This window comes from Aplidium turbinatum, chromosome 4 (genome assembly GCF_918807975.1).
Source record: "Aplidium turbinatum chromosome 4, kaAplTurb1.1, whole genome shotgun sequence".
Lineage (NCBI taxonomy): Eukaryota > Metazoa > Chordata > Ascidiacea > Aplousobranchia > Polyclinidae > Aplidium > Aplidium turbinatum.
The window spans coordinates 32,183,965-32,208,894 of record NC_137475.1 but is presented as its reverse complement, the minus strand read 5'-3'; the positions used below and the strand labels follow the sequence as shown (position 1 = coordinate 32,208,894).

The 24,930-nt window shown below is 37.4% G+C and overlaps 2 protein-coding genes and 1 long non-coding RNA gene across 3 annotated transcripts; 1 reads left to right on the top strand and 2 right to left on the bottom strand.

Annotated features, from left to right (window-relative positions):
• The first annotated feature begins 870 nt into the window (after nt 1-870).
• On the top strand, nt 871-6,459 carry LOC145768088 (uncharacterized). The gene is made up of 3 exons (XM_082579554.1): nt 871-991; nt 2,756-2,868; nt 5,219-6,459. The coding sequence occupies exons 1-3, from the start codon at nt 965-967 to the stop codon at nt 6,336-6,338; spliced, it is 1,260 nt and encodes a 419-aa protein (XP_082435680.1). The 5' UTR covers nt 871-964; the 3' UTR covers nt 6,339-6,459.
• Nucleotides 6,460-9,686: 3,227 nt separating this feature from the next.
• LOC145768112 (uncharacterized) lies at nt 9,687-12,227 on the bottom strand. The gene is made up of 2 exons (XR_014288907.1): nt 12,099-12,227; nt 9,687-10,367 (listed from the first exon to the last, which is right to left on the bottom strand). It is a non-coding gene; the product is annotated as an uncharacterized LOC145768112 (long non-coding RNA).
• Nucleotides 12,228-12,953: 726 nt separating this feature from the next.
• On the bottom strand, nt 12,954-24,726 carry LOC145769668 (uncharacterized). The gene is made up of 3 exons (XM_082581343.1): nt 24,444-24,726; nt 13,938-14,217; nt 12,954-13,585 (listed from the first exon to the last, which is right to left on the bottom strand). The coding sequence occupies exons 1-3, from the start codon at nt 24,593-24,595 to the stop codon at nt 13,301-13,303; spliced, it is 717 nt and encodes a 238-aa protein (XP_082437469.1). The 5' UTR covers nt 24,596-24,726; the 3' UTR covers nt 12,954-13,300.
• Nucleotides 24,727-24,930: the final 204 nt, after the last annotated feature.

The window sequence follows — 24,930 nt, the reverse complement described above, 5'->3', positions numbered from 1 at the left end:
TCCCCTACGTGCTGAAAACAACTTTATTCTTTGATTCGTGGACAGACGAGCTCCTTAAATTTTTTTGACTTTATTGACTTTTGCGAGCCCTAGACATGACCTTAGCAAGCATGACTCAACGGGATTACGGTACGTCAAACACAGAGAGTTTGAAAAAATGGAAACAATCAGCGACGCGTGAAACTTTGTTCTAACTTTTCGTTACTTGTTTTCTTTTTTGGTAATCCCATAGGAATAGCTGATGATTTGTCTCAACTACAGGGTGGTCCACAAAAATGTGACACATTTCGTTTGTTCATAATTTCTACAAATCTCTACAAATTTGGGTCTATACTGGAAATTTCAAAATATGTTTAAAAAGAAACTATGGATAAGTGAAGCCTTCTTCTTTAAAACTGACATCTAAGAGCGAGAGAGACGAGGTAGCGATTAGCGAGTAAGTAGACAAGTTGTGTTTTGGACTCATTCGAAGGCAAAATATTTTGAACGAGGCAGACAACAATTGTTTCATGACGGAAGAAAAAACAAAATCCGGAAAATTTGGTGACTTTGCTACAAAAAATACAATTACTTTTTTTTTAACTAACAGACTGTAAAGCAGATGAAGGGGAGAAAGTTGTTTGTCAAGCACACCGACAAGGTGTTTATAAGATAGTTTAGCTAAAAAGCTCTATTCCAATGTTGAAAGTTTTGGTATCGTTTAAATAACCATATAACCAATCACAATATCTGATCTATTAAAAAGGACTGGGAGAAGATTATATACTGTACTTGTTTTAGCACGAAGTTAGGCAAACAATTGATTGACTTTTACAAGTAGGCTGGCATTAGTTAAACTCTGTAATTTATTTTTTGTTGTCAGTTTTTAGCGAGATAAATACATTTTACGGCTGTGCACAATTTGAAAACAGCGAATCAAGAGGAAATATACTGTAGATATGCAGTTTTGAAATCAACTGTTTAGATGGTTCAATCCAGCTATATGAAGATGGTAAATTAGCATTTAAATATAGGCTACGTATGTTTTGTTTTCCGTCACAATTTTACAGATTTATAGTAGATTTATAGTAACACACTAACCGCAATAAGCTCATACATTTTCTAGAACGTGAAAAATCATAACACATTAACTTTTTTCATAAGTTTGAAATCTTTCAATATTCGCGATTTAAATTTTGCAGTTTTGAAAATGTTTAAAGAAAATGAAGGGGTGTACCAGCAAACATCTATAGGATTGGCCCATGATACCAGAGAAGGATCCACAAAGGATACAAACTGATATGAATGAATCAACAAGTGAATAAAAAAATAACAGTTAACCTCTCAAGTACATGTAGCTCCACACAGAGTGAAATTTCCATGCCTTTTAATACAACAATACAATACAACAATCACTCAAGTTTCAAATCATCATCTCAACCAACACTTCAAGACAACTTTTCACTTTCACTTTACTACGCTGAAGAGATCGGAAGATCGAAGCACTGGCCTTTGTCCGTAGTTACTTTTCATAATGTCTTCTTAGACATTCTTTTTGGGTCAATACTGTCTTTGTAGACATTACTTTTAAAGAAATAAAAAAGAGTCAAAAGGCATGGAAATTTCACTCTGTGTGGAGCTACATGTACTTGAGAGGTTAACTGTTATTTTTTTATTCACTTGTTGAAAATGTTTGTTTGTTTTTTAATACAAAAAAGAAACAAAATGTTTGTGAAACCAACCTTATATAAAACTGGTTGTTTATTTGTTTATTTTAAAGATGCACTTCTGGGTTTACTACAGTAAGCTATAAGTTTAATTTTTTTTTAAACTTTATTAAATGCATTTTTGCAATGTTTTATTTTGATAATGTTTTGTAAAATTTATTTTGGAAGCAAGAAAAGGTTTTCTCCTGTTTCCAGGGATACTATTGTTTGTGAAGACACAGTCTGGTTTGTTAGTCTTGTTTGCGATCCAAAAAGTACCAATTAGATTTAAGTGCTTTGATTTATTTTAAGTGATGCATTGCTCGATCAATTGGTGAACCGCATTCGTTGGCGAATGAAGAGAACGATAAAAAACCTATTTTAGTCTGCAGCTACATCTTGATTGGCAAAAGATAACAAGATAGAACAAAAATAAATAGATTAACATCAATTTTTGAATATAGTTTTGCTCTCAGGCTAAGAACATATGTAAACATAAACTTTAATTTAACTTGAACAATTGCAGTAGCCTATACCCTTTGATCAGTATAATATTATCTTTATTCCTCATAAGATGGTCGATAGGTTTATCTACTATACGTTTGATATGGCAGGTTATAACTTGATTATATTTTTCGATCTGATTTTTACAGCAGTTACGCGCCACTGTAGCATTTTTGTTATTTTTTAGGCGGTTGGTTTGTCTTCATCATCAACTTAATGTCATTGCTTCAATTTGTTTAAAGATTAGAATTCATTGTTTACCATAAACCGAAAAGCGATTGCCCTATTTCCATCTTAAATCTAAACAATTGGTAATCTCAATTATTTAAAATTGTGTTTACTAATGCCGTTCACCTTCATCAGAAGAGAATCTGAAAAAACAAACCATTCGGACTTTTTGAGACAACCAAAAAAATTTCTACATAATTATGTACTGTACTGCATGCAAAATGTCAATAAACAGACTTGTTTTGGTGACGCAAAGCAATCATAAAATATTGATAAGTGTTGTAATGTGACTGAATATAGTACTTAGAATGTAACTGAATGCAATATTAATGTTGCAGCAGTCTACATCAGGAGACAGATACCAAAGTAAGACAACCAATGTCAATTTTGCGGGATTTCAACATCACCGTCCGTCACCTTCATCCGGCAATGGCCGAAAAGCAACACAAAGGTAAATTTAGAAATGTTTTAGCTCTGCAGTGTCAAAAATGTTTTATTGCGATTCGGGCAAGGTTGTGTTAGTATCCATTAGTTATCATATCATGAAGCAGGAAAATCTAAAGAGTATTTAGACTTTGGATACCCTGTCCTAAAGCGTTGCGCCTTGTGCACAGTAGTTACCTTGCTTGGGTCGTTTTTTGCGTACCGGTAGTGTATGGCTTAACAGCGTTTTTGTCCGGCTAGATAAATCTTTTAGTTTGCTCTCGACTTTATAAACTAATAAACAGCAAAATCAAGCGACGCGCTGGTTCGACTTTCCAGGTGTGCGCATGGCCACCTAAAGATACGGCCTGATTTGTCACATTTTGCAGAAATTTCCAGATTTTTTTAACTTTTTGTAAATGTTTAAATAATTTTTTCTAAAAATTATATTTTTACCCATTCTGTACTGTTTTTCCCAGATGACACAATAGGTTTTAACATCCTCAGATGTTAAAAAACAGAGAAAATTTGATTTTGCAGATTTTAGTCAGACTGTTAATTTTTCAATAACAGTCTGATTTTGCGTTTTTCAAGTTACTTTTTTCTCATTTTCTACTGCTTCCCCAAGGCAAAAAAACGATTTTATATCATTGGGAGACAGCAAATTGTAAAAAAATCTCAAAAAATGTCAGTCAAACACTAGCAGTAGCTGTATTCAAAATATGCAAAATGTGACAAATCAGGCCGCATCTCCAGGTGGCCATGGTGTGCGCATGCGTGTTTCACATGTTTCTACCTTTCTTTATTGTATGCAAGCCACATTTCACTGCATATCTTCAGGAATGCTAGAATCATCATCGACATCATCCGTTCAGTCGATTTCGATTCTCGGTTACTCTATAAATCATGTCCCTCCACAGCTCTCGATTCTTCATAACTTCCTTCACCTTTTCCATGGCCATCCTGCTGTCGTTCGTTACACTGGAATAGGTTAATTTAATTGTTATCTAGTTGACTAAGAAATGTGTTCACTTCGGAATATCACATTATTTTCTCAGGGGCACATAAAAACTTCTACGCTTACTGTATGTCCACTGCTGGAAATACTTGTGTCCACATATGCAGCTTATTTCCCTCGTGAGATAAGTTGAATGTAATTGAATCGAAAAAACAAAATGAGCGGGAAAATTTTGAAAAACGGAAAAAATTTAAATTTTTTTTTCGTTTTTGGCACGTGACCAAGTGCTCCCCTTGATCCGCTATTGCTTTCACGGTATTCTTCTTTACATAAGAGGAAGAAGAAAATAGAACTTTGTGGCAAGCAGCTAAATGTAGAATCTGGCCCGCTTCTTGTATCGTTGTCTTGAAAAGTTCATGACATCACACGAGTAAGCTTTCTGAAGCTGACGATATTTGTTATGCAATAACAATGAAATATCAAACCCATTAAGAATCTTAATGCTCCTTTTCCTGTACAAAAAGATTATTAGGCTATCAAATTGTACTTATTTCGATGTAGTTGTTAATTTATTGTTATCTTGTGCTACTTTGACTATGAGTCCATGACGTTGTATCAACCATGTGCGTCAAACCATTTTTTAATTTATTTGAAAGTTCAACAACATGTCAGAACAACCACTGATGTTGCAAAGTCTTTTTGTTTCACTTATTAAGTCTGAGTTTAGTTTCGAATTGTTTTCAATTTTCATGAGAATATGATGTTATTCTCCGTTGCATTCGGTTTGTTCTAAACTATGTGATCGCATGCTGCGGGTTCTGTTATCTTTTAACAAAATAATGATATTATCTTAATTTTAATAAACAAACAGGTGGAGGAGCGACTTCTGTAATTACAAGAGTATTGATTTAAGAAATCAACATTTAACTTTTCTCGCGGTAGTTCTGTATTGAAACACATTATAACTTATGTAATATGTCACACTCACCAGTGATCTAGTTCTCAACTGTTAGTTTAAGATATGGTGGGTTGGTTTTTGAATTTTTATCCTCGGACTGACAAAGCCTTAGAATAGAGGCTCTTGTCGTAGGGCCGGTTACCGAGATTGACAGAGTGAAGTTTTCCGATTGTGGAAGTGTTGTTGCAGGGAAATAAATCCATTCACTAGGTACTGCTGAATGGAGAGCATTTCTGAAATGCGTTGCACAAGTGCACAGTCCGAGAGTCGAACCAGCGCCGCGTGATCTTGAGCCAGGCGCGTATCCACTGAGCTAATGGGGTGGACGCGCAGTACACAAATAAAAAGGCAAAAATAATTGGATTAAAAAACATCATGCAGTTTTTACAGCAGTAGGCTATCACTGCTTTATTCAAGATATCTAATACATATTCATATATATGAAGCAACTTTGTTTTTCAGGAGAGGGCTTTCTAGACTTTCGACAAAACATAGAATATCCCTTCATCGTCAGTCAAAACTAAGTCATTTGCTAAACTTTGTGCAAAATATATTGGAAGAAAATCCCCGTGTCCGACCCAATATCTGTTCAGTCATAACTGGACTTTTTGTGACAGTGCTTGGTTTAGTTTTCTTTGCGGTTCCTTTGTTTCAAGTATGCATCCCATCGTGGCTAAGTGTGGTGCTTGTTTGCACAGGAGCAGTCGTGATGATAGCTGGTATTATTGGATCATTAGCTTACGTTTACAAAAACACAGACTACACTAAGAAAATTTCTGAAACGAAAATGTCATCTAAGGAAGGCATAAAGCATAAAACAATACCATCAAAAGATGGGTTGGTTTTTGATCGTGAAAAAACTAAAATTGGTAATTTGCTGACAAATAGTGGTCAAGAAAAATTGTTGAACAGACAGCAAGTTGCTGATTGTTCTCTACCAACCTGCAAATCTCAAAAAGTTTGCTGTCATGGCCACACCAGAGCAAATGGAATACTTTTGAATGCATCAGGTTATCTTCAAGCACAATCTTTGTTTCCAAAGACTGTCTCACCAGATTGTTCAGACTGTCCGAAGCACAAAGACGCAAAACTTGTCAACAAACACAATTTTTTTATCGATCACGACGCAAAAGCATTTCCAGTGAGGTCAAGCGTTCCACCAATCTTTTTAGATTTAAAAAGAAACGGCTATTATTCATCAGAACCAAATTTACTTGGTGACAAAAATTTTCCCATCAATTGGCAAAAGACTGATGATCAAAACGTTGAAGCAAGAAATGAAGTCGCAAAGAATGAAGACGGCACAGTGGAAGGCCTGCATTCAAGAGAACAGTCTGCGGTTGACAGCGAGACCCCAAGACAAGTTTTTTCTGACACTCCTGCTGTGAATGGTTCTCCAAAAGCCATTGATCAACCTGTTCAGTTTTTACCAACCGTTCACGAAAAAACTATGCATTCTGCCCAAATTTTAGCTGCAAAGGAATTGTTTGATGTGTACCACGATCCCCTGCTCCATAGCGCCATCACGCACTTGACATATAGATGTCATTTTGAATTTTGTCCAAACGGAGGATATTCATAGAAGAACATTCAATACTTGGCTTTTATGAGACTTTGCACTTATTTACATTTGTTGGCATAAAGTGTTTTCACGATCTAATCCGTGTTTTGTAGTTGTGGAAATGTAAGCTGTTTTCAACTGATTTCAAATGTAACTTCAAGCAAATTGATCTTCTGTTGTATGCGCAACCACGAAAAAGAGCAGATAGCCTAGTCAGCAACAAATTTGTTCCAAATTCATTGATCCATGGCCACCTGGAGATGTGGCCTGATTTGTCACATTTTGCAGATTTTGATTACAGCTACTGCTAGTGCTTGACTGACATTTTTTGAGATGTTTTTACTTTTTGCGGTTTCCTAATGACATAAAACTTTTTTGTTGCCTTGGGGAAGCAGTAGCAAATGAGAAAAAGTAAGTTGAAAAACACAAAATCAGACTGTTATTGAAAATTAACAGTCTGACAAAAATCTTCGAAATCAAATTTTCTTTGTTTTTCAACATGTGAGGATGTTAAAAGCTATTGTGTCATCTGGGGAAAAGAATAAAGAAAGTGTAAAAATCTAAATTTTAGAAAAATTTATTTAAACGTTCGCCCAAAGTTAGAAAAACCTGGAAATTTCTGCAAAATGTGACAAATCAGACCGTATCTTTAGGTGGCCATGATTGATCTAAGTAAAGAACCATTTTTAGCGAACCTGTATTTTCACACACAACATATGTGTTGACTAAGCTTGGTATATCTTAGGATGACAGATAGGCTAGTTTAATGCTTATCACTTGCTGCTCAATTAGGTTACGACAGATAGTTTTAACATGAAAATTCATGATTTCTGTCGTTGTGTTTTTGTTTTTCATCTATCCAATTGCAAGACAGAAATACTGTTGCAATTTTGAAATAGATGAAGATTATGGATGCAACCATAGGAATTTAGTCATGAAGATTGCGAGAATTTTTGAACCTTGAACAATGAACAGTTAGCTGTTTCAGTTTTGTTTTTAAAACCACGTCAACGCTTCAACGCTAGCTCACCACTTGTAGAATGTTTCAAAATAATCTTGTAATTGGCGACCCATCCATGCGTTGCGTCAAAAATTTCAAATATAACCTTCCTTTTGCAGCAGCCTATTTTATTGCATTTTCCTCTCATATGTCATTGAATTTTATACCCTAATGTTTTTGTTTCCATTCTCTTAATCAAATAATCATATAGCAATTTTACATTTTTAATCATAAACTATTAATGTTGATGTTTATTGAAATGTTGATTAATGTCTACAGTCTCTACAGCAGGCCTGCACAACTCAAAATCAGGGATGGAGGAACCACGTGGGCCTCGTGGGCCTGGGCCTACCTACTTTATTTTCTGGGTGGGCCTGGCCCACTCACTTTTGAAAGCCAAATTTCTTTGAAAAGGTAGCGAAAACGGCAAATCAGAGAGAGAGTTCCAAAAAAAGGTCTTCACTCATTTAATACACACTAGTTTGATTATCTTTGATAGCTCAATGATGAAATCCAATCTTTAAACTTTTCTGTTGAGCCCATTATTGATGGGCAACAGGTGTGGGTGTGGTTGCGTGTGATTGGTGGAGCAATCTATCAATCAATATAATTATTCTCTATGCTCTCTATGGTTAGAACAGTGATATCATTACATATGCACGTACTGTATAATCCTGCATATTATTACTCCCAGGTGGTATCATAACTGTATGTGTATATCGCCACATTTTGTACAGCGCTATAGAGCAATTCAACAATTTTGTAAATTTTTTGACCAAGTTCGGCCCAAAAATGGAAAATTTTGCCTGTTGGCACGAAAGGCAATTATGAAAACGCAATGTGTAAACCAGAGGTCGGCAACCTTTTTCTAACAGCGGGCCAAAGCCAAACTTTACATGGTCTTGGCGGGCCGGAGCGTATTAATACCAGTTTTGATAGATTCAGAGGCATGATTTCAAAGCGTTGACGTAGCCTGATGCTTTCAGAATATCGGCTAGCAATATCCTTGATGGGAATCAGCTGAACAAATTCTTAAACATCAAAATCTTTGTTTACTGCACGCACAAATACTGCCAGCTCAGCTGTAGGCTTAGGCTATCAGTAGTGTCTGTGCTCTCATCTATCGCCATTGCGAAGAACTGTAGATATACAATAACTTTTTGCTAGATGTTACGTTCTCCGATATCTCTTCTTTTCGTCGAGTTACGGTTCTTGTTGAAAGACTTAGGCCTGTATCTGAAAAGTAGTTTTTTTTCTCTGGGCATATGTTTTCAATAACATCCATCTTACACCTTTTCCCAAACTCTCCATCACTATACGATTTCTTATCTTTTTCTATTGATTGTGCTACCTTGTAGCTAGCAAAAGAATTTTCTGATTCATTGGTTTTCCTTCCTTTGTAACAGAGAAATTTGCTATTTTAAAGCTATTTTTTAGTAGATTAACTTTGCCGTTTCTTGGAAGGCCGTAGGTTGCCGACTCCTGGTGTAAACGATTTCAAATAATAAAAATGCAGCAATGATATGGGGGTCTGGGGGGCGAAGCCCCCCAGAGGTTGGATTGACTTTGACTGCTGCGCCTCTGGGCCCACCTACTTTTAAAATGGTTCCTCCATCCCTGCTCAAAATGGTACAAGAAAAACTACATTTTACGAACCGCATACAAACGTTGTAACGTTTTTATAAAGTGACTATCGAATAACAGATATTATTTAGATAGGAAAAAAATAAACCAATCTTCCTAAAGGTAACCCCTATCTCATTGTTTTATTTGAAAGAGCAAATTCGTAACCTACTTAGTTTAAATCGAATTTAAAACCAAAAAGAGTTATGCCTAAATCGAAAAGGCGGCATGAAAAAACTTTACGCCCATTGTGCCTTTGGACCGTAGGTCGTGCAGGTCTGCTTTACAGTGTACTGTTACATAGCGCGCTGCATAATTATGCTACTGCACGTCAAACTAACAATTTTTTGAAAATCTTTTGTTCTGTTATTATTTCATTGAAATTTTTGTAAGCTGATATTATCAATTTGGGTTGTTTTTGTTTTACGACAGTTTATTCTGTTTTTGTCAAAGTAATTTTGTCAACTTCATACAGCTTCGTAAGGCTAACACTTCCATTTTCCTGCTGCAAGATTTTCAATATATTTGGTAGGTCTTTTAGGCTATCATTCCATTGAGAAATAACTATTAAAAGCAGAACTCAAGGTAGGCTACCGGTACGCATTGTGTATTTGTGATGGTATCAACAGTACGTAGCCTGCAAAGAAGAAAGTGAAGAAATACGAAAGAGGGGGAAAAACTCAAAGAAATTACAGCATAAGTTGCAATCAAAACGTTTGAATACTTTAAGTAAACATTATGCAAGACTTAAATTGAGCTTTGTCAGCTGCTGGAGTCACTCATTTTTTAAACTGAAATTTTTCAATCATTGGAAGTTTAACACTCTCTTCAAACTTTACTGGAACACAAATGTCAGCTTACTGGGTCGTAAATTTACTTTGAAATGTAAAAATTAACAACGTATTACCATTTTATACTTAATGAAAAGAAAACAATGAAAATACGGTGATAGAAAAAGGAGAAAGACAAAATTAAGAAAATAAAGTGAACGAGAGAGGGCGAGAAGAAAGAAAATAGAGACACAGTAGATTGACATGGCATTCCTTCATGAACAAATTAAAACAAAATTTTCATGTGAGATTGGAGGTTTTTGAAATACGATTTATTGTAAATTTTGGAAAAACGTTTAAGACAATTCAAATAAATATGAAAAAAGAGAGTGCTATTCTAACTGCAACCACTCGTTAAGCTTTGAGGTTGGTTAGAAACATGAGGTACAAAATTTTAGACATTCAGACCGAGCGTTATGGCATCATATTGATCTTTGCTGATCATAATTTTTTTTTTAATAAAAGATGTATTAAACCGCCCATTCTTTCTGGAGGAGCAATGATGTTATTCTTCATGGTGCTTGGAGCAAAGGTAGTGAAGTCTGTCTGCATCTCGTCGCCGATGATATAGAAAGCGGTGATGTTGATCGTGAATCTCTACAAACAAAAAGAAAACTTTAAAAAGTCTAGCCTACTGATCATGATTATGTGCCCGATCTGGTACAGACGTTGGCGATCATGGTCTTCCAAACTTCTCTGTCATTTGCCATTCGTATAAAATCGTTCGTTTTGACAGTTGTGTTTGTGGCCCATTGATTCAAGCTATTTAAATACCGTAAGTTAATCTTTGTCGACCTCTGCTTCTTTTTCCCTGTATCATCTCCAATAGTGCTAATTTTTCCAAATTTCTATGTCATTGAATATGACCTACAAATTGTATCTGGCGCCATCTAACTGTTGTTATTAATCTCCTTTCTGCATTTGCCAATTTCATAACTTCGTCATTAGGCTACTCTTCTTTTCAGTCCAAGATATCTTCAACATCCTCCTAGCCTACTGTATTTCAAAAATAGCCTAATTTCTATATAAAAACAAAGAAATGTTTAATTTGACATTCGTTTTCAACAGTAGCAGATTTGAAGGTTTGTACTATAGTTCAATGTAGCTACTTGAGGGAGAGCATTTTTCAGCTATGTTGGCGGTTCGAAACAAAAGTATTTTAAAACTTCTTTATAATTCCTTTCGAGGCAAAATTTCTCACCTTGTGTTCGTTTCAAAATATTTTTTTGGTGAAAAAATTCAAGTCGTGAAGGTGAATTATGTTCTTAGAGATTATTGCAGTTTTCATAGAAAACGTAATGACGTCACCTACTGTTTTGATTACTTTTCAAGCGTGGCGTTATAGATGTCTCAAAGGGAGATTACCGCCCAAACCTCCAAACCTCGTTTAGGTTTTGCTGTAGGCCACTGTTTCTGTGCATCTTTGGTATTTTCATGACATTGTACAGTCAACCTATTTTTTCACGTAAGCGTAGCCTACCTAGTGTTTGAAAAAAATTGAGGATTTAAAATACGGTATTTTTGAAATGGTAATAAAAATTCTTTCGTAATTTCAAAATATTTCGTTACGACGTAAAAATTATTAGTCTTGATTTCGTTTTGATTCGTTTCGAAAAATATTCATTTGTGAAAGGTTTCGTTTCGACCAACCATGTAAATTTTATTTTGAGCTGAAAAGTAACACCGAACTTAAAAGAACACTTCACTTTCCCTATCCTTGATGCTTATGGCAATTTTTTCGGTCTGCTAAATCAAAAATGAAACGTTTGTTTAATTTAGCTTATCAAGGCTCGCTTCTCATCGTGTTCTTGTAACTCATGCTACTAGTTTCCAAAGCATTTTGCCTTGGATCATCGTCTGTGTGTGATTCTATGGGACCGAGCGAGGTAGGCCACTATCCTTTTAGCCTACCACCTCATGATGACAATGAATGTTTCTCAGACTACACCAAGAGGCCACTAAAAAGCAGTCAATGATCAGTATTTTCACCCAAGGCACACAGACCTTTCTTGTCCATTTGGTGGACGTGTAATGGTATATTCATTGATGATATGGTCTGCGGCTTATTCTTTAAGGTCACATTCGTCGGAAGAAGATGTCCCTTATTTATTGGTTATTATCTACTACATAAAACATCTATCTACATACATGCAAAGTAGCATTGTCCGAGCTTCAGTCTAAAAAGCATTCTTAGTCCTAGGCTGGGTGTTCGTCCAATCAGCGACATGAGTAGAACAACTGACATTACATATTACGTTTAGCTGATAATAATGATTGCAATATAGCAGATTTAGTGAACAAATATACGAAATATCTGAGACACGTTACCTGATGGTTTGAACTGTCCACAATAGACGGAAACTTGACTTTCTTTGAGTGCATGATATCCTGGCGCAATACTTGACTTCACCAAACCAGAATCATTGTCGCAAGTCAACACAGTAGTAGCCTACAATCACGTTCTGATTCTGATATTAGTAGGGTAACATAACTTTCTTTTACAGGCAAAGTATCGGTTAAGTGCAGCCTTAAGTTGAGACTACACCTACCGTACACAGTTAAAAGCGTACTTGTTACTAACTGTGGTGTGATAGCGAACATCAGCGCTTGATTTATATATCGTAGAACTTTAATTGAAGTACTATCAACACCTTTTATATTTTTTTTACTGGTAAAGGTTTTAGTTTGACATAACCGTATAAAGGCATTAATTTCCTCCTTCAAGTGTTATCACAGCCATCTTCAAACCGTTGCAGCTGTCCAAGCTGTCCTATTTAATTAACCAGCTAAACCTTGGCTGTGTGTATACTTAAAATATCGTAAAAACAGAGTGAAACAGTTCACCAGGCATTGGATAAATAGTCTTTTCTGTCTTGTCTTATATTATTTCAACGTTTCTTGACGTTGGCCCTAAAGAGATAAATTTACGCTGCCGGATAGTAGCTTAGTTTTTAGGCATCACTGCGTTATCAATTAAACTGAGCGGTTTTTAACTCTGATTCTTGCAACTTTATTCATTTCGTCAGTATGGTTTTGTGTTGTGCCATCGTTGCTGAACAGGTTGTGTTTTACCTGTTTCAGCCACTTGATAAAGTCAGTCGTGCTGACTGACGAAACGTCGGTAAGAAAAGCTCGGTATCATATTTTACGTCAGGAGGTAACTTAGTAGCCTATAGTCACCAGAAGAGCGCAAGTCACTTTATTTAAAATAACGTGTTTGACGTTTAGATTTTCGGATCAAAAAAGTTTTCTTTTCACAGCTTCTAGTAAAATTGTCAGAACTCTTGATTTCGATATAACACTATACCTGCTGTAAAAACAATGCCATCAGACATTAAAGTGTATGGGTTTTGATAACTTTTACTCAGAATTTACTCAGAGAAGTTACCAAATATAGGCTACTGTTGCAGTAAATAATGCAATTAATACCAACAATACAAGTATTGAGGCCTACTGTAGCCTACATAGACATTATCGTACAGTTTGAAAATGATATGGGAACTATACCGAAGTTCACAAGTGTTGAAGGTTTACACGTGAACAGAGTAAGCATGGTTGTGATGGTTTGCCTCTGTAGAAGGGTGAGCGATAGAGTTTTGTTCAAAAGACGGATCGGTTGCGTCTGTATATAATTCGCTTGTCTCATAGTCGCTGATAAAAGACTTCTTCTTCGAGTTAAACACAGGTCTGGAGAAACGGCGTTTTTTGACATTTTTTCTGCAAACCACACCCAAAGTGACAATGCACAAAGAGAAGGCGACACCAAAAAGAACAAGCTCCAGGATAAATAGCTTTCTTATAGAAGTCTTGTAATCCTGCAACAAAACTATAACCTTTCAGCACACAAAACACTTTTACCGTTGAAATATGCTTGAACGTTTGGAATATCGTAACCACAATAATGTTTGGAAATCCAAATGAGTGATATTCTGTTGAGTGTAGCCTACGGTACGATAGTTGCAAAGTTGAATATCAGTTAAAAAGCAAGCAGGAGTTCATTCCAAAGTGTGTTTGAGATTAAAGTTTATTTATTTAATCTGATGATGATTGGTTAGCAATAGCATAAATAATTAAAATGCCTATTTTTTGTTAAATAAAGCGTTCAGGACTTGGTTACCGGTAGGTACTTAACACACAATGTTTAAACTAAAATGTTTAACAATTTACCTCTGTAGCTTCTTTAATCATGTTTCGCACATCTGCTTCATCGATACAACTGGCAAGCACATCTTCACCATAACTAGCCATGTTCATCTCAATGAAATCCAACAGCTCATTAAATTGAGCAGGTTCCTTCACTTCGTCCGTCACCAGGTCAAGAATGGTCGATGAAGGCGCTGGTGTGGATTCTCCAGGATATGCTGTGTATTCTTCAGTTGCTGATGTTGAGATGTTGCTTGCATTATTGCTGAATGTTTTTTCCCCATGTTTGAATAACGGCACCTGGCTTCAATCAATATATATAAATAATTACAATTAAAGACTGAAAAATAATAAAATTGTGGAAAGCAACCTCAGAAGCCGCTGTACCGTCGGAAACGAGGAGACCACTTAAATTTTTGCTGTTGTTTATTGATGGCTAACATGTAGGTTTACAGTAGTAAAATACTAAACACAAAAAATGTTTGTGGAACTAAATTACTAAAGTATGAAGGAAAATTCACCTAAAAACCGTTTTTCTAAAAAAATCTAAAAACCATAGCCGTAGGAGATGGGGGGGGGGCTGTCGCTCCGCCGCTGAAAAAAAACGTCGCGAATTTGGGCAAAAATGTCCAGTTGTATGGGCAAATCAATCTTACCATGATGTTTCGACGTCTCACTAGTTTATGGACTTTACATATTTGTTATAATTTATGAGATGCATTGATACTGCAATGAATGTAAAATGCGTTATCATCGATTTTGGAAACAATTGCATGTGGTATTGCAATTTGGGCAAAATGATAAATTTCAATTCCACAACCACAAAAAGTAGCCTAACTGTAAAAGAGCACAGTTGCTAAACAAAAGTAAGCTTATCATTGATTTTCGATAGATTGCTATAGATTGATCGATTGAATCTTTATCCTTAGACTGGAAAAGCTTCTTGCAGAGCTTAATACTGGCAGTTTCGCATACTTGTAGAGGCTTTGAACCACTGACGCAGGCCCGGGGACGCAGGAGCTAACCATGTCAAATGTAAGTAAGTTTATTCCAAAATAAACGTGCAATTAAAACATTTGTAGTATCCACGAATTTCCCCAACTGCGCATTTACGCATTAGGAATATTTCCTTAAACCAGGGGTCGGCAAACTTTCTGTACTACTGGGCCAAATCTACAAACTTCCGGTAACGTGCGGGCCGCATAAATTTCAACCTATAAACAATCGCCACATTATCCTTAAAATCATGGCGCACCTGCAACTCCTATTCTTGTGTCCATTGCACAATGAGACGTGTTTGTTGTCGTTTCATATTTATTATCAAACACGTATTAAAACGCAATGCATTGTTTTTATTTACTTATCATTTATCAATGTGAAGGATGATGTTGTTTCTGTGTCATGGCCAAGGTGTATCAACTGGCAACTTTGTTGATGATATTTGCAATACGTCATTCAAATGACGATCTGACAGGCGAGTGCGAAGCTTATTCTTTGCGTAATTCACTTTTGAAAAAAGCTGCTCACAGCAATATGTGCTTCCAAACATGCACATTACACGTTTTGCATTGTCATACAGATGAGGATAGGTGGATTTATGTTCATATTCTTTATAAAAGTTGGCAATTGGAACTGAATCGTGGAAAATTACTGCATAAATCAGTTTCGCTTCTGTTTCGTCATAATTGCACATAATCAATGAGTGCTTTCGCTTGCGTCATTCCTCGACAGTGGGGTACATAATTTTGAGTAACGTCAGACCATAATTTTGAGAGATTTTGTAGCGTACTTCGGAGTTACCGAGTAATGTCGGGACACACGATAAAGAGCTTTTTGTTATGATATAAAATAAATTCATGCGTAGATAATGATGAAACTTTAGTTTATGCATTAAAAGTAAGATCGTTCGAGGGCCGCAAAAAGTTTGTCTGCGGGCCGCATTTGGCCCGCGGGCCGCAGTTTGCCGACCCCTGCCTTAAACCGTGAAATCCTTGCTCCCAATCACGATTTTCGTCGGTATGTTTAAAGTTGTTGGAGTTTTCAACTGAAATTAATATTTTGTAAAGTAGACGCAAGTAGCTAGAAGTGATTACCACCAAAAAATATATGTAAAACGTAAAACAAACCCGCCTCCCCCCAAAAAATGTTTTACACTCCTGCGGCTATGTAAAAACGTCTCATGATTTTTAACATTGGCAGATAAGCTACCGCTTTACATGACATTGAAATGCAATGTATTGCCATAGATTTTTGTGAGCATATTGCTTTGGGAGTCTTAAACCACCACGGAGAAAAGAGAAACGTGATTTTTTCTACATCTAATCTAAAAAGACTTAAACTCCCAAACACAGCCAGGATGAGGGTAATAGAATACAAATATGGATAATGAAATAAAAGACTGCAAACTTTTTAGAAAATATACAAACCCTTTAATCTCAGTAGGCTACAAAACGTCTTAGCATGTTACAGGTAACATGGACATTGGTGAGTCACAAAATTTACTGCATAAAATTCAATAAATGAATGTTTTTGGTTGAATATTGGAAGTTGTGTTAAAATGATCGATCTCCGGTTATCCCTATAGCATTAATTTGCTTCGAGGGACGCCATATTAGTTGTGGTATGTGTGAAGAAGTCGTGTGTAGGGTTTTATATTTAAAGTGATCCTCGTACTCATCCAGGCTATTGAAACAACTTCAATATTTGAATAAGTAGACTAGATCAATTTTACATTTCGTATTATTTACACATGTTTCTCCAATCTCTCTTGCAGATAGATCTCTGTGTCAAAAACTCTTTCAGATTTTGTCGGGTGAAGGTGATAACTTTTTGAGGCAGAACTAAGTCACTATTAGGCTGGCTCAAAAATTTTTTTTGTTTTAAATCTTTCGTCAGTTTGTAATATTGTTCTTTTTGGTAAATGTATCTCCTATACCAAATTTCACAAAAAAATGTTAACGTTTGACCCTGGTTCACCTGGTTTGAATTTTTTCAAACTATCGAATTTTCGCTTATCCCTGAAACTGCTCACTCGCTATTTTCTAATGCACTCTAGCATCTTAATGGACACAATAAGAGGCAGTAACACAAACTTGCAGCAAGCAAAGTGGTTTAATTAGCAACTCCATGAAGACTGACACGTGTATTTTACTCTCGAAATATCGAATTCTATCACGTTTCAAACATGATTTTTTTTTGTTCACCGTTCACCGTAGTAAATATCTACTGCTTTCAGTTTCTTGAATCATTTGATGATGTTTATCGATTATCACAGGCCAACAAAAAATTTTTTTATATAAAAGCAGGACATGTGAGAGTCATTTTAAGGTATTTCGAGGCCCCTGATTCTGAAAATGCACTCAGTTTTTTTCGAATTGGCTCTAGTTTTTGAGTTAGCCAAGATTCCAGCCAGTGGCGCGGGAACTATTTTTCTCTAGGGGGGGCTGAAGATGCCGTAGTGTTGTCAGCTTCTGGGGGGCTTCGCCCCCCAGACCCCCCTTATATGGGTCAACATTTAAAAGTGGTAGTAGCCTATAAGCATTCGGTCCCCTCCGGTGTAAGAGACGACGCCAAAACACATACATTGTAAATTATGACAAATGAAAAACGGCAACAACAAAGCAACTGTTCAGAAAATTCAAATGAAAACGTATAAATTAGAAAGTGATTTGAAAACGATAGTTTGTGGAAGTGAGTTCTCACACGCTTCCGAAGATTGCTTTTCGCTCAGGTGTTTTCTCTATGAACTGTGTCATGAGTTCTTTGACATCGACAGTGTCCAAAATGTTTTGGTGGACATGCATCAACGCAAGATGAGTAGCCTAAGTCTTTTTTGTGTGATTGAGCTTCTCAACCACGTTTTCAAGCGTCTTAGAGCAGAAAAAGAACGTTCTGATGATGCAGCTGAAGCAGGGAGGCGAAGGCAGAGCTCCACGAATTTTCGCAATTCTTTGAAAAGATCTAGTGTTTGAGGATTTAGTCAGGCCCGGATTTTGGGGGGGGGGGGCAGAGGATGCAGGTGCCCCGGGCCCCCCTTTTGAAGGAGGCCCTCCGACGTGGAAAAAATGTGATTTTGTGTTATTTTTTTCTTTTAGCCTTTGATGTTTCTACAGAATTCTGTGCAGTGCAGGATTAATGCTACTGTAGACGTAGTAGTTTTTCGCCGGGGGCCCCCCGATGTAAAAGTGCTCTGGGCCACCCATCATCTAAATCCGGCCCTGGATTTAGTTGTGATAGTATCTCAGCAACCTTTTGAACGGAGTTTGCGGTTTTTCCACTTACAACTTCGCTGTTTTTTTTGTTTGTTTTATTATCTTTATCGACAATGTCCAGTAGATGTCCTGCATTGCAGCAAAGCGGACTTGAGCGTTATGCATCGGTGTACGCCTTCCGACGTACACCTGACCCACGCTGCAGCCGACTGCAATGTCTGTTTTCGGTTGTCTACTCTACTTATGACTTAAATTTGGTACTACCCATTACTCGAAATCGATCACTGGGTAGAGGCAATTATCGTAAAGTTTCTTGCCCAGAGAAACAACAGCAAGTGCAGGTGGCTGGAGTCGAACATGCAGGCTCTCGACTGCGAGCCCAACGCGCTAACCACTCGGCCACTGCGCTGAACAAGGAAAGTTCCGTTTTTAGGCGATCTTTTCTGATGGCATCGGATAAGCTGTTCTCAGTAGCCTATCAGATCTTTCCTCACCATTTGCACAGCTCAGAAGGGCCTTCTATCTGTTGGCTGCTGTAAGCAGATCCGCCTGGTCGAATCTTCGATCAAGCTCAGCTTGAACCAAATCAAGGGCTTCAATGTAGCCTATTACCGTTTCCACGCTCTTTCTCCCGCAGACGACAAACCATCGGATTCTAGTGTGTTTCGAAACCTTGCTGGAGTTTTGCCCACTCGGGGATCCTTTGGCGTTTTTAGGTTATCGGCAAACGCAAAGACGTTCGCTGCATCCATAAGTTTGGAAATCGATTCATCTTTTCTGAAATTTTTGATCCGTTCGCGGAGAATGGTGATGGATTCCAAAACTGAAGAAGCAGAAATTATCTTCTTGTTTTGGAGCTGTCTTGCGACGGCTTCTGCAGGCTGATAAACTTCACCACTGCAGGTAATCGCAATTTTAAGCCGCATCGTGCGTACTTGTTTTACAAAGCCGAATATTTTTGCACGTGCGTCTCCTCGCATTGCACTATCTTCTGTCATGTCGGTCAGTCATTGCGACAGGGTAGGGTAGCACTTAACAACACGAGCGAAGCAAAAGCACGAAAGCACCAACGAGTAGGACGAAAACCCAGCAAATTGCAGGCAACTTCATCGGAACCAAAAAGCGACATGAATGAAGATTTACGCATAGACGATTCAAGAATTACAACTGTAACACTTTGAACGAAGTTTAAGGCATCGGCAATAAGCCTCGCTTCCTTTACAACGTCTTGCAAAATCAAATCGGGAGCATGATTACTGCAGTGAATGTATACCGATCATAGCATCTTTTTACATATAAACTAGATGGGCACTTGCCCACCTAGTCCTTTTGCTTGCCCCCCTAGCCCTTTCTTTGCCCCTCTAGTTTGAAACTAGGTGGGCAACTTTTAAGACTTAATTTTTGTTTAAATTAGATCCAAGTTAAAGAATGAACAGCTAAATTCAGTCGTTTTCAACCTTTTTTTGGCTGTTACCCTAATCTCCGCCCTTAAGTGAGCCAATTACCCCCAAGATTCAATTTTCAAAAACAAAAGTGTTTATTGCTACGTATTTCAAAGGGCTAACTATGACAATCAAAATGCAATAGCCTACAATGCTGAATAGCCTACAAGATGACCATGCGTGGTAAACATTCAATGGGAAGTTTGGACCTGGACTTCAGCCGCCAGCTTTGTGATCCTGCACTTTGTGGTACTGAGGGCGATTCTTGTGTCGTTTTCGACATCCAGGCGATTGCGCTTCTTTGTCTTCATTCCCAAGACAGTTGAAAACCTTTGTTCACAGCGATACGTTGTTGAAAAAGATCTCAGAATATTTAGTGCAGTGTCGCTATAATGTTGATGCGTCCTGGAGTCTGCCAAACCAGAAGGGTTCCAATCCAAGCCTTTCCCCTTGAAATCAAATTTCAACGCTTCGTTCATTCGATATTGATAAATTCTTCTTTCGCCGGAAAGTCGTCATCATCCACCTGGCTGTCAACACATGTGAAGGGCTCAGCGCAACATTGGAGACTAATTCGGAAAGTAGCCTAGTTGGCCAATGTCCATCTTCTTGGCTTGCTGGCCTAAGTGGTCAGCTATGTTCTCCTTTAACGCCGCTGTCAACTCAAGTCCATAGCCTTCGAAGTAGGCTACATGTCAAGCGTCTGAAACTGCACTACTGTGCCTCTTCCAACTTGGTTGTTCCACAATTTAACCTTCGCGATAAATGCAGCGACGGCTACTTTGGTGTCGATCACAGTTACATTCTTGCCTTGAATTAAAAGATTGTCTTTGTTCAATTCACCAAAGATATCAGCCAGGTAGCACAGCTGGGAAATCCACTGTTGGTTAGGGAAATATTCAGCCAAGTTGGACTTCTTTTCTATCAGAAAAATATGGACAACCTCACGAAGTTCGACCAGGCGGGTTATCACTTTGCAACGAGACAGCCATTGTAGCCTACTTCTGTATGGTACAGTAATGCTTAGTATCTTTCTCCCATTTTCTTGCACAGTTCCATGAAAAGACGGCTGTTCAATTCCTTCGCTTTTATAAAGTTCACAACCTTCACTTGCTTCATTGTTTCTACATCAGGTCTCGTTACCCCCAAAAATAGGCAAATTACCCCTCAGGGATAATTTACCCCCAGGTTTGGGAACCACTGATTTAGAACATGAGCCCACCTTTGACCTTAGGCCTATAGCCTACTTATAATATCCTTAATGTTCCATTCAAGCAGATTAATTATCAATTTGTGTTGTGAGTAGCTCAAATTTTGTCTGAGATTCTAAATGTCTGAATTAGGCTACCGAAATTTGTTTCCTGATTTTCATCAAAATAAAATACCAGCTCTTTAGTTTAGAAGCAGTTTATTAGCAGCAGTGGCCGAGTGGTTAGCGCGTTGGGCTCGCAGTCGAGAGCCTGCATGTTCGACTCCAGCCACCCGCACTTGCTGTTGTTTCTCTGGGCAAGAAACTTTACGATAACTGCCTCTACCCAGTGATCGATTTCGAGTAATGGGTAGTACCAAATTTAAGTCATAAGTAGAGTAGACAACCGGAAACAGACATTGCCGTCGGCTGCAGCGTGGGCCAGGTGTATGTCAAAAGGCGTACACCGATGCATAGCGCTCAAGCCCGCTTTCCCGCAATGCAGGATAAAGATAAACAAACAACAAACAACAACAAGAATCATCTAATTCTGCAAAGATTCAACTCATTATAATATCTTAGCAATTGTGCTTCATATACGCTATTATCATAGTTGTTTCTTTGTACTTTAGTACAAGAGACCTCTGCAACTAAATGTTGCTAGATTAAATTTCATTACATTATTATTTACAAAATATTGTGAGCGGGGATGAATATAGAAATCAATTATGGGCCTCAAAAGTTTAGTCTAGTTATAATATCCCTTTTCACCTACAATTTGCCTGAGAAATCTACATTTTTAAGCTTAAATGTTTTACGCTCGGGAAACAAAATGCCCTTTTTCCCATCATTTACGTGCGAAAAGTGCCCTTTTTAACATAACTCTCGCGCTAAAAGTGCTCTTTTTTGAAAATTTGCCCACCTAGTCCCAATTTGTGAAAAGATGCTATGATACCGATCCAGGGCATAATGCTTTAAGTTTGGCCCGCACTCACTTCTAGCAACCAGACATACTGTATTTGCTGCACCGTCAAGACAGTAGCCTTGAAGGCGTTCAATCGGCAAATTCAGCAGGGAAAACAAATCGGTAAGACACGAAAACAACGTTTCCGATTTCGAATCAGGAGCATTATAAAACCCAAGAAAAACGTTTTGCAACACGATTACTGAAAATATGTTATGTAACTGAAATTGTCAGAATTTTCTAGGGGGGGCTGAAGCAATTATCAAAATTTCCAGGGGGGGCTGAAATAGCTCTGGGGGGGCTGCAGCCCCTTGAGCACCCCTACTTCCCGCGCCCTTGATTCCAGCTACCACTTTTGATAACTAAATCTTTAACTACTACAGTAGGTGGTAGAAATGGTGGTAGAAAAGCTTGACCTTGTTCCAAAACATTAGGCTACTGAAGGTATTGAGGTTACTCTCAGTCATGCCGGTTTTCCTATTTGTTTCAAGCAAATCACCACTTGAAACAAGAGAGGGCAAACAAAAAACAGAAATAGAAACGTCCACGCAATGACTGCCTTGCACACTCCATGTAAACATGATGTTCCAACTTCCTTCGAAAATGCTCACCGTACAGAAGTATCAATTTTCATGGTGATTCCACGGCTCTCTTTATGCCATGGCACTCTGAACTTCTTAGCCTTGAGCCCAGAAACGGGTTTGAGTGCAATGTTTGCATACTTTAGGAGGAACCCAGAACTTATCTTGATCACCCAGCTTCATGTCAAAGTACATAATAATGCTTGTTTTTATATAGCGCTGTATCTATCGCAGAATGCGTTACTCCTCTGCGTTGCCTCATGCAATAAAATACATCTGGGTTGTTTGTACAGCATCCTACTTGTCAAAGGCATATTTTATTAGCCTATATGCCATTTATTTAGCCTATAGACCAGAAAAAAACTTCTTGCAGCAAAGACTTGGCATTAGCAAAGGCTTAGAACAAAATTTCATTTGTACAGTATCCATTTCAGTAGGCCTACCTTTTCAATATAAAGCTGCATTCATAAATGCATGACTTTCTGGATAATTTTCTTGTGATGTCGGCCTACTGATTCACAACTGTTTTCATTAAATATTTATGTCTCCCTTACGTTAAACACAGTTCATTTCAACCTTTGCTTGCGTTTTGAACTTTTGTGCAATCATAATTATTAAGTGCAATATGAACCAATTATTGAACTAGACAAGTGCAATTATGACATCATAATGGTAAACAGGGCTGAAAATAAGTACTTTGCTAATTGAAAGCTTTTGAGTAACGATTTCAAAAATATTTTCATTGTCGAATATCTCGAAAACTATAGCCAATCCGAAAAAACTAAGTGCATTTTCGGAATCAGGTGCCCTGAAATACTCTAAAATGACTCTCATCTTTTGTGTCAAAAAATTTTGTTGGTCTATAATCTCTATATGTTATAGATTCACTGACTGCGAAAAGGCTGTAAAATCAACTAAAATGACACTAAAAGCATGCACTATTAGTGATTCTCAGACTTGGAGTAGGGTGAAGGTGTTCCACGTGGAAGTTAACAGATGAAGTGACGTCAAAATCATGTGGTCAAATTTTGAGAAATCCCCTCTTCAGATACTGCTCAACCACTTTGAAATTTACTAATTTTTCAGAAAAATTCAGAATTTCTCCTTGGGTGAACCAGGGTCAAAGGTCAAAACCCAAAAAAATTTTTGATTTGCAAATATCAGTGAACAAAATGGAACATTATTGCAAACTGACAAAATTTTTAAAAAATATCAAGGAAAATGAGCCACCCTAGTCACTATTCTCTTTGCAAGTGAATTAGATAGCTATTTTAATTAGACAAAGAGCTTAACAAGTTCTTTGATCTTTTTACACTCATCTTCGGAAAAAGCTCCCTCACAGCATCTCGTCGTTGGCCCATCGTTGGACCACCGAAACTGTTCTGTGGCCCCGATGTTGAGGCATAAAGTATTTGACTAACAAGCCAATGTCGGTTTAATGTCGGTAAAAATTAACGTCGTGTCATCAATCAATATTTGCACAATATACATTGCGTAAAAAAAATGGTTTAAGCCTATAACTATATTTTACCTTTTTAATGATTATTTGTTCAGATACAAAAATACTTTTAGTTGGTAATTGGTTGGTCCTCGAAGAAAAGCCCGTGGCGACGTTTGCGACCCAGCTAGCCAATGAACAGTTGACGTTATTCGCTGTGCGAGAGACTAACTACCTCTATCGTGATTTCCTTACACAGCTTGTTCAAATGACGGAGTATTTTATTCTACCGTGTCTCACCATCTTGAAAGAGCTTTCTACTTTCCAAAGGCAATATTCTGAGTTTGAAAATTGTCGACATTGCATGCCTCGAATGTTTTGAACAGCTTCACTGTCATGTAAACTTTTAAGCTACAACGCTTGTATTAACCTCAAGATCTACTGTAATATGCTTTCTAACGCTAAAATAATTGCAGTAAAGTAGAGTAGCAAGAAACAGAACCCGAAGTCTTGAACCATATGAATCGCATGCAGCTTAACTAATTCATTTGAACTTTGTCTCTTGTCAGATCAATCTTTTTTCACATTTATTTTGAAAACCGGGATTTCAGGTAGCACAAAGAAATAGCAAAAAAAAAACAGGTTTCGGATTAACGTAAACCCAGATTGAAAATATTACGCTTAAGAGGCCTGAAATTTTCTTACCTGATTTTGTTGATGTTGAAATGATGCGAAAAAGTGTCTGCGTCAAGCGGAGTGGGTTCGATCAAATTTTTCGTGGCGTTATATACAAATGCGTTTGCCATCAACAGACCATTCAACACCGTCATTGCTTTCAACATTTTGTTCACTTTCATTATGCAGGTGGGCCTATTTCATTTACTTTGTACTAATTCTTTACCTTAGTTTTTCCTATTAACAGTAGGCCTACCGCATGTTCACATAGTAATTTTTATAACGCAATTCATAAATAAAAATGTTGCATGCACAAAAATTTAGGCTATTAGGCTACAATTTATAAATTCTGGTCCTATTAAGCTTCAGGCAATAGCTCTCTGCTTTAGGTTATGCAACCTTTCATCCTTAGTAAATTACTTGCTTTACTTACCAATTCCGTACCTTTCAACCAATGTAGGAGCTGCTTCGAGGAGCTACTGAACGGAAACCGTTCTACGCAATTTCAATAAACCAT

Excerpts from the sequence above, each read along its gene's own strand:
- LOC145769668 (XM_082581343.1), bottom strand. The coding sequence starts at position 24,595 with ATGAAAGTGAACAAAATGTTGAAAGCAATGACGGTGTTGAATGGTCTG. Across the intron at positions 14,218-24,443 it reads TTCAACATCAACAAAATCAG|CCAGGTGCCGTTATTCAAAC; the intron begins GTAAGAAAATTT and ends TATTGATTGAAG. Across the intron at positions 13,586-13,937 it reads TGATTAAAGAAGCTACAGAG|GATTACAAGACTTCTATAAG; the intron begins GTAAATTGTTAA and ends GTTTTGTTGCAG.
- LOC145768088 (XM_082579554.1), top strand. The coding sequence starts at position 965 with ATGGTTCAATCCAGCTATATGAAGATG. Across the intron at positions 992-2,755 it reads AATCCAGCTATATGAAGATG|CAGTCTACATCAGGAGACAG; the intron begins GTAAATTAGCAT and ends TTAATGTTGCAG. Across the intron at positions 2,869-5,218 it reads GGCCGAAAAGCAACACAAAG|GAGAGGGCTTTCTAGACTTT; the intron begins GTAAATTTAGAA and ends TTTGTTTTTCAG.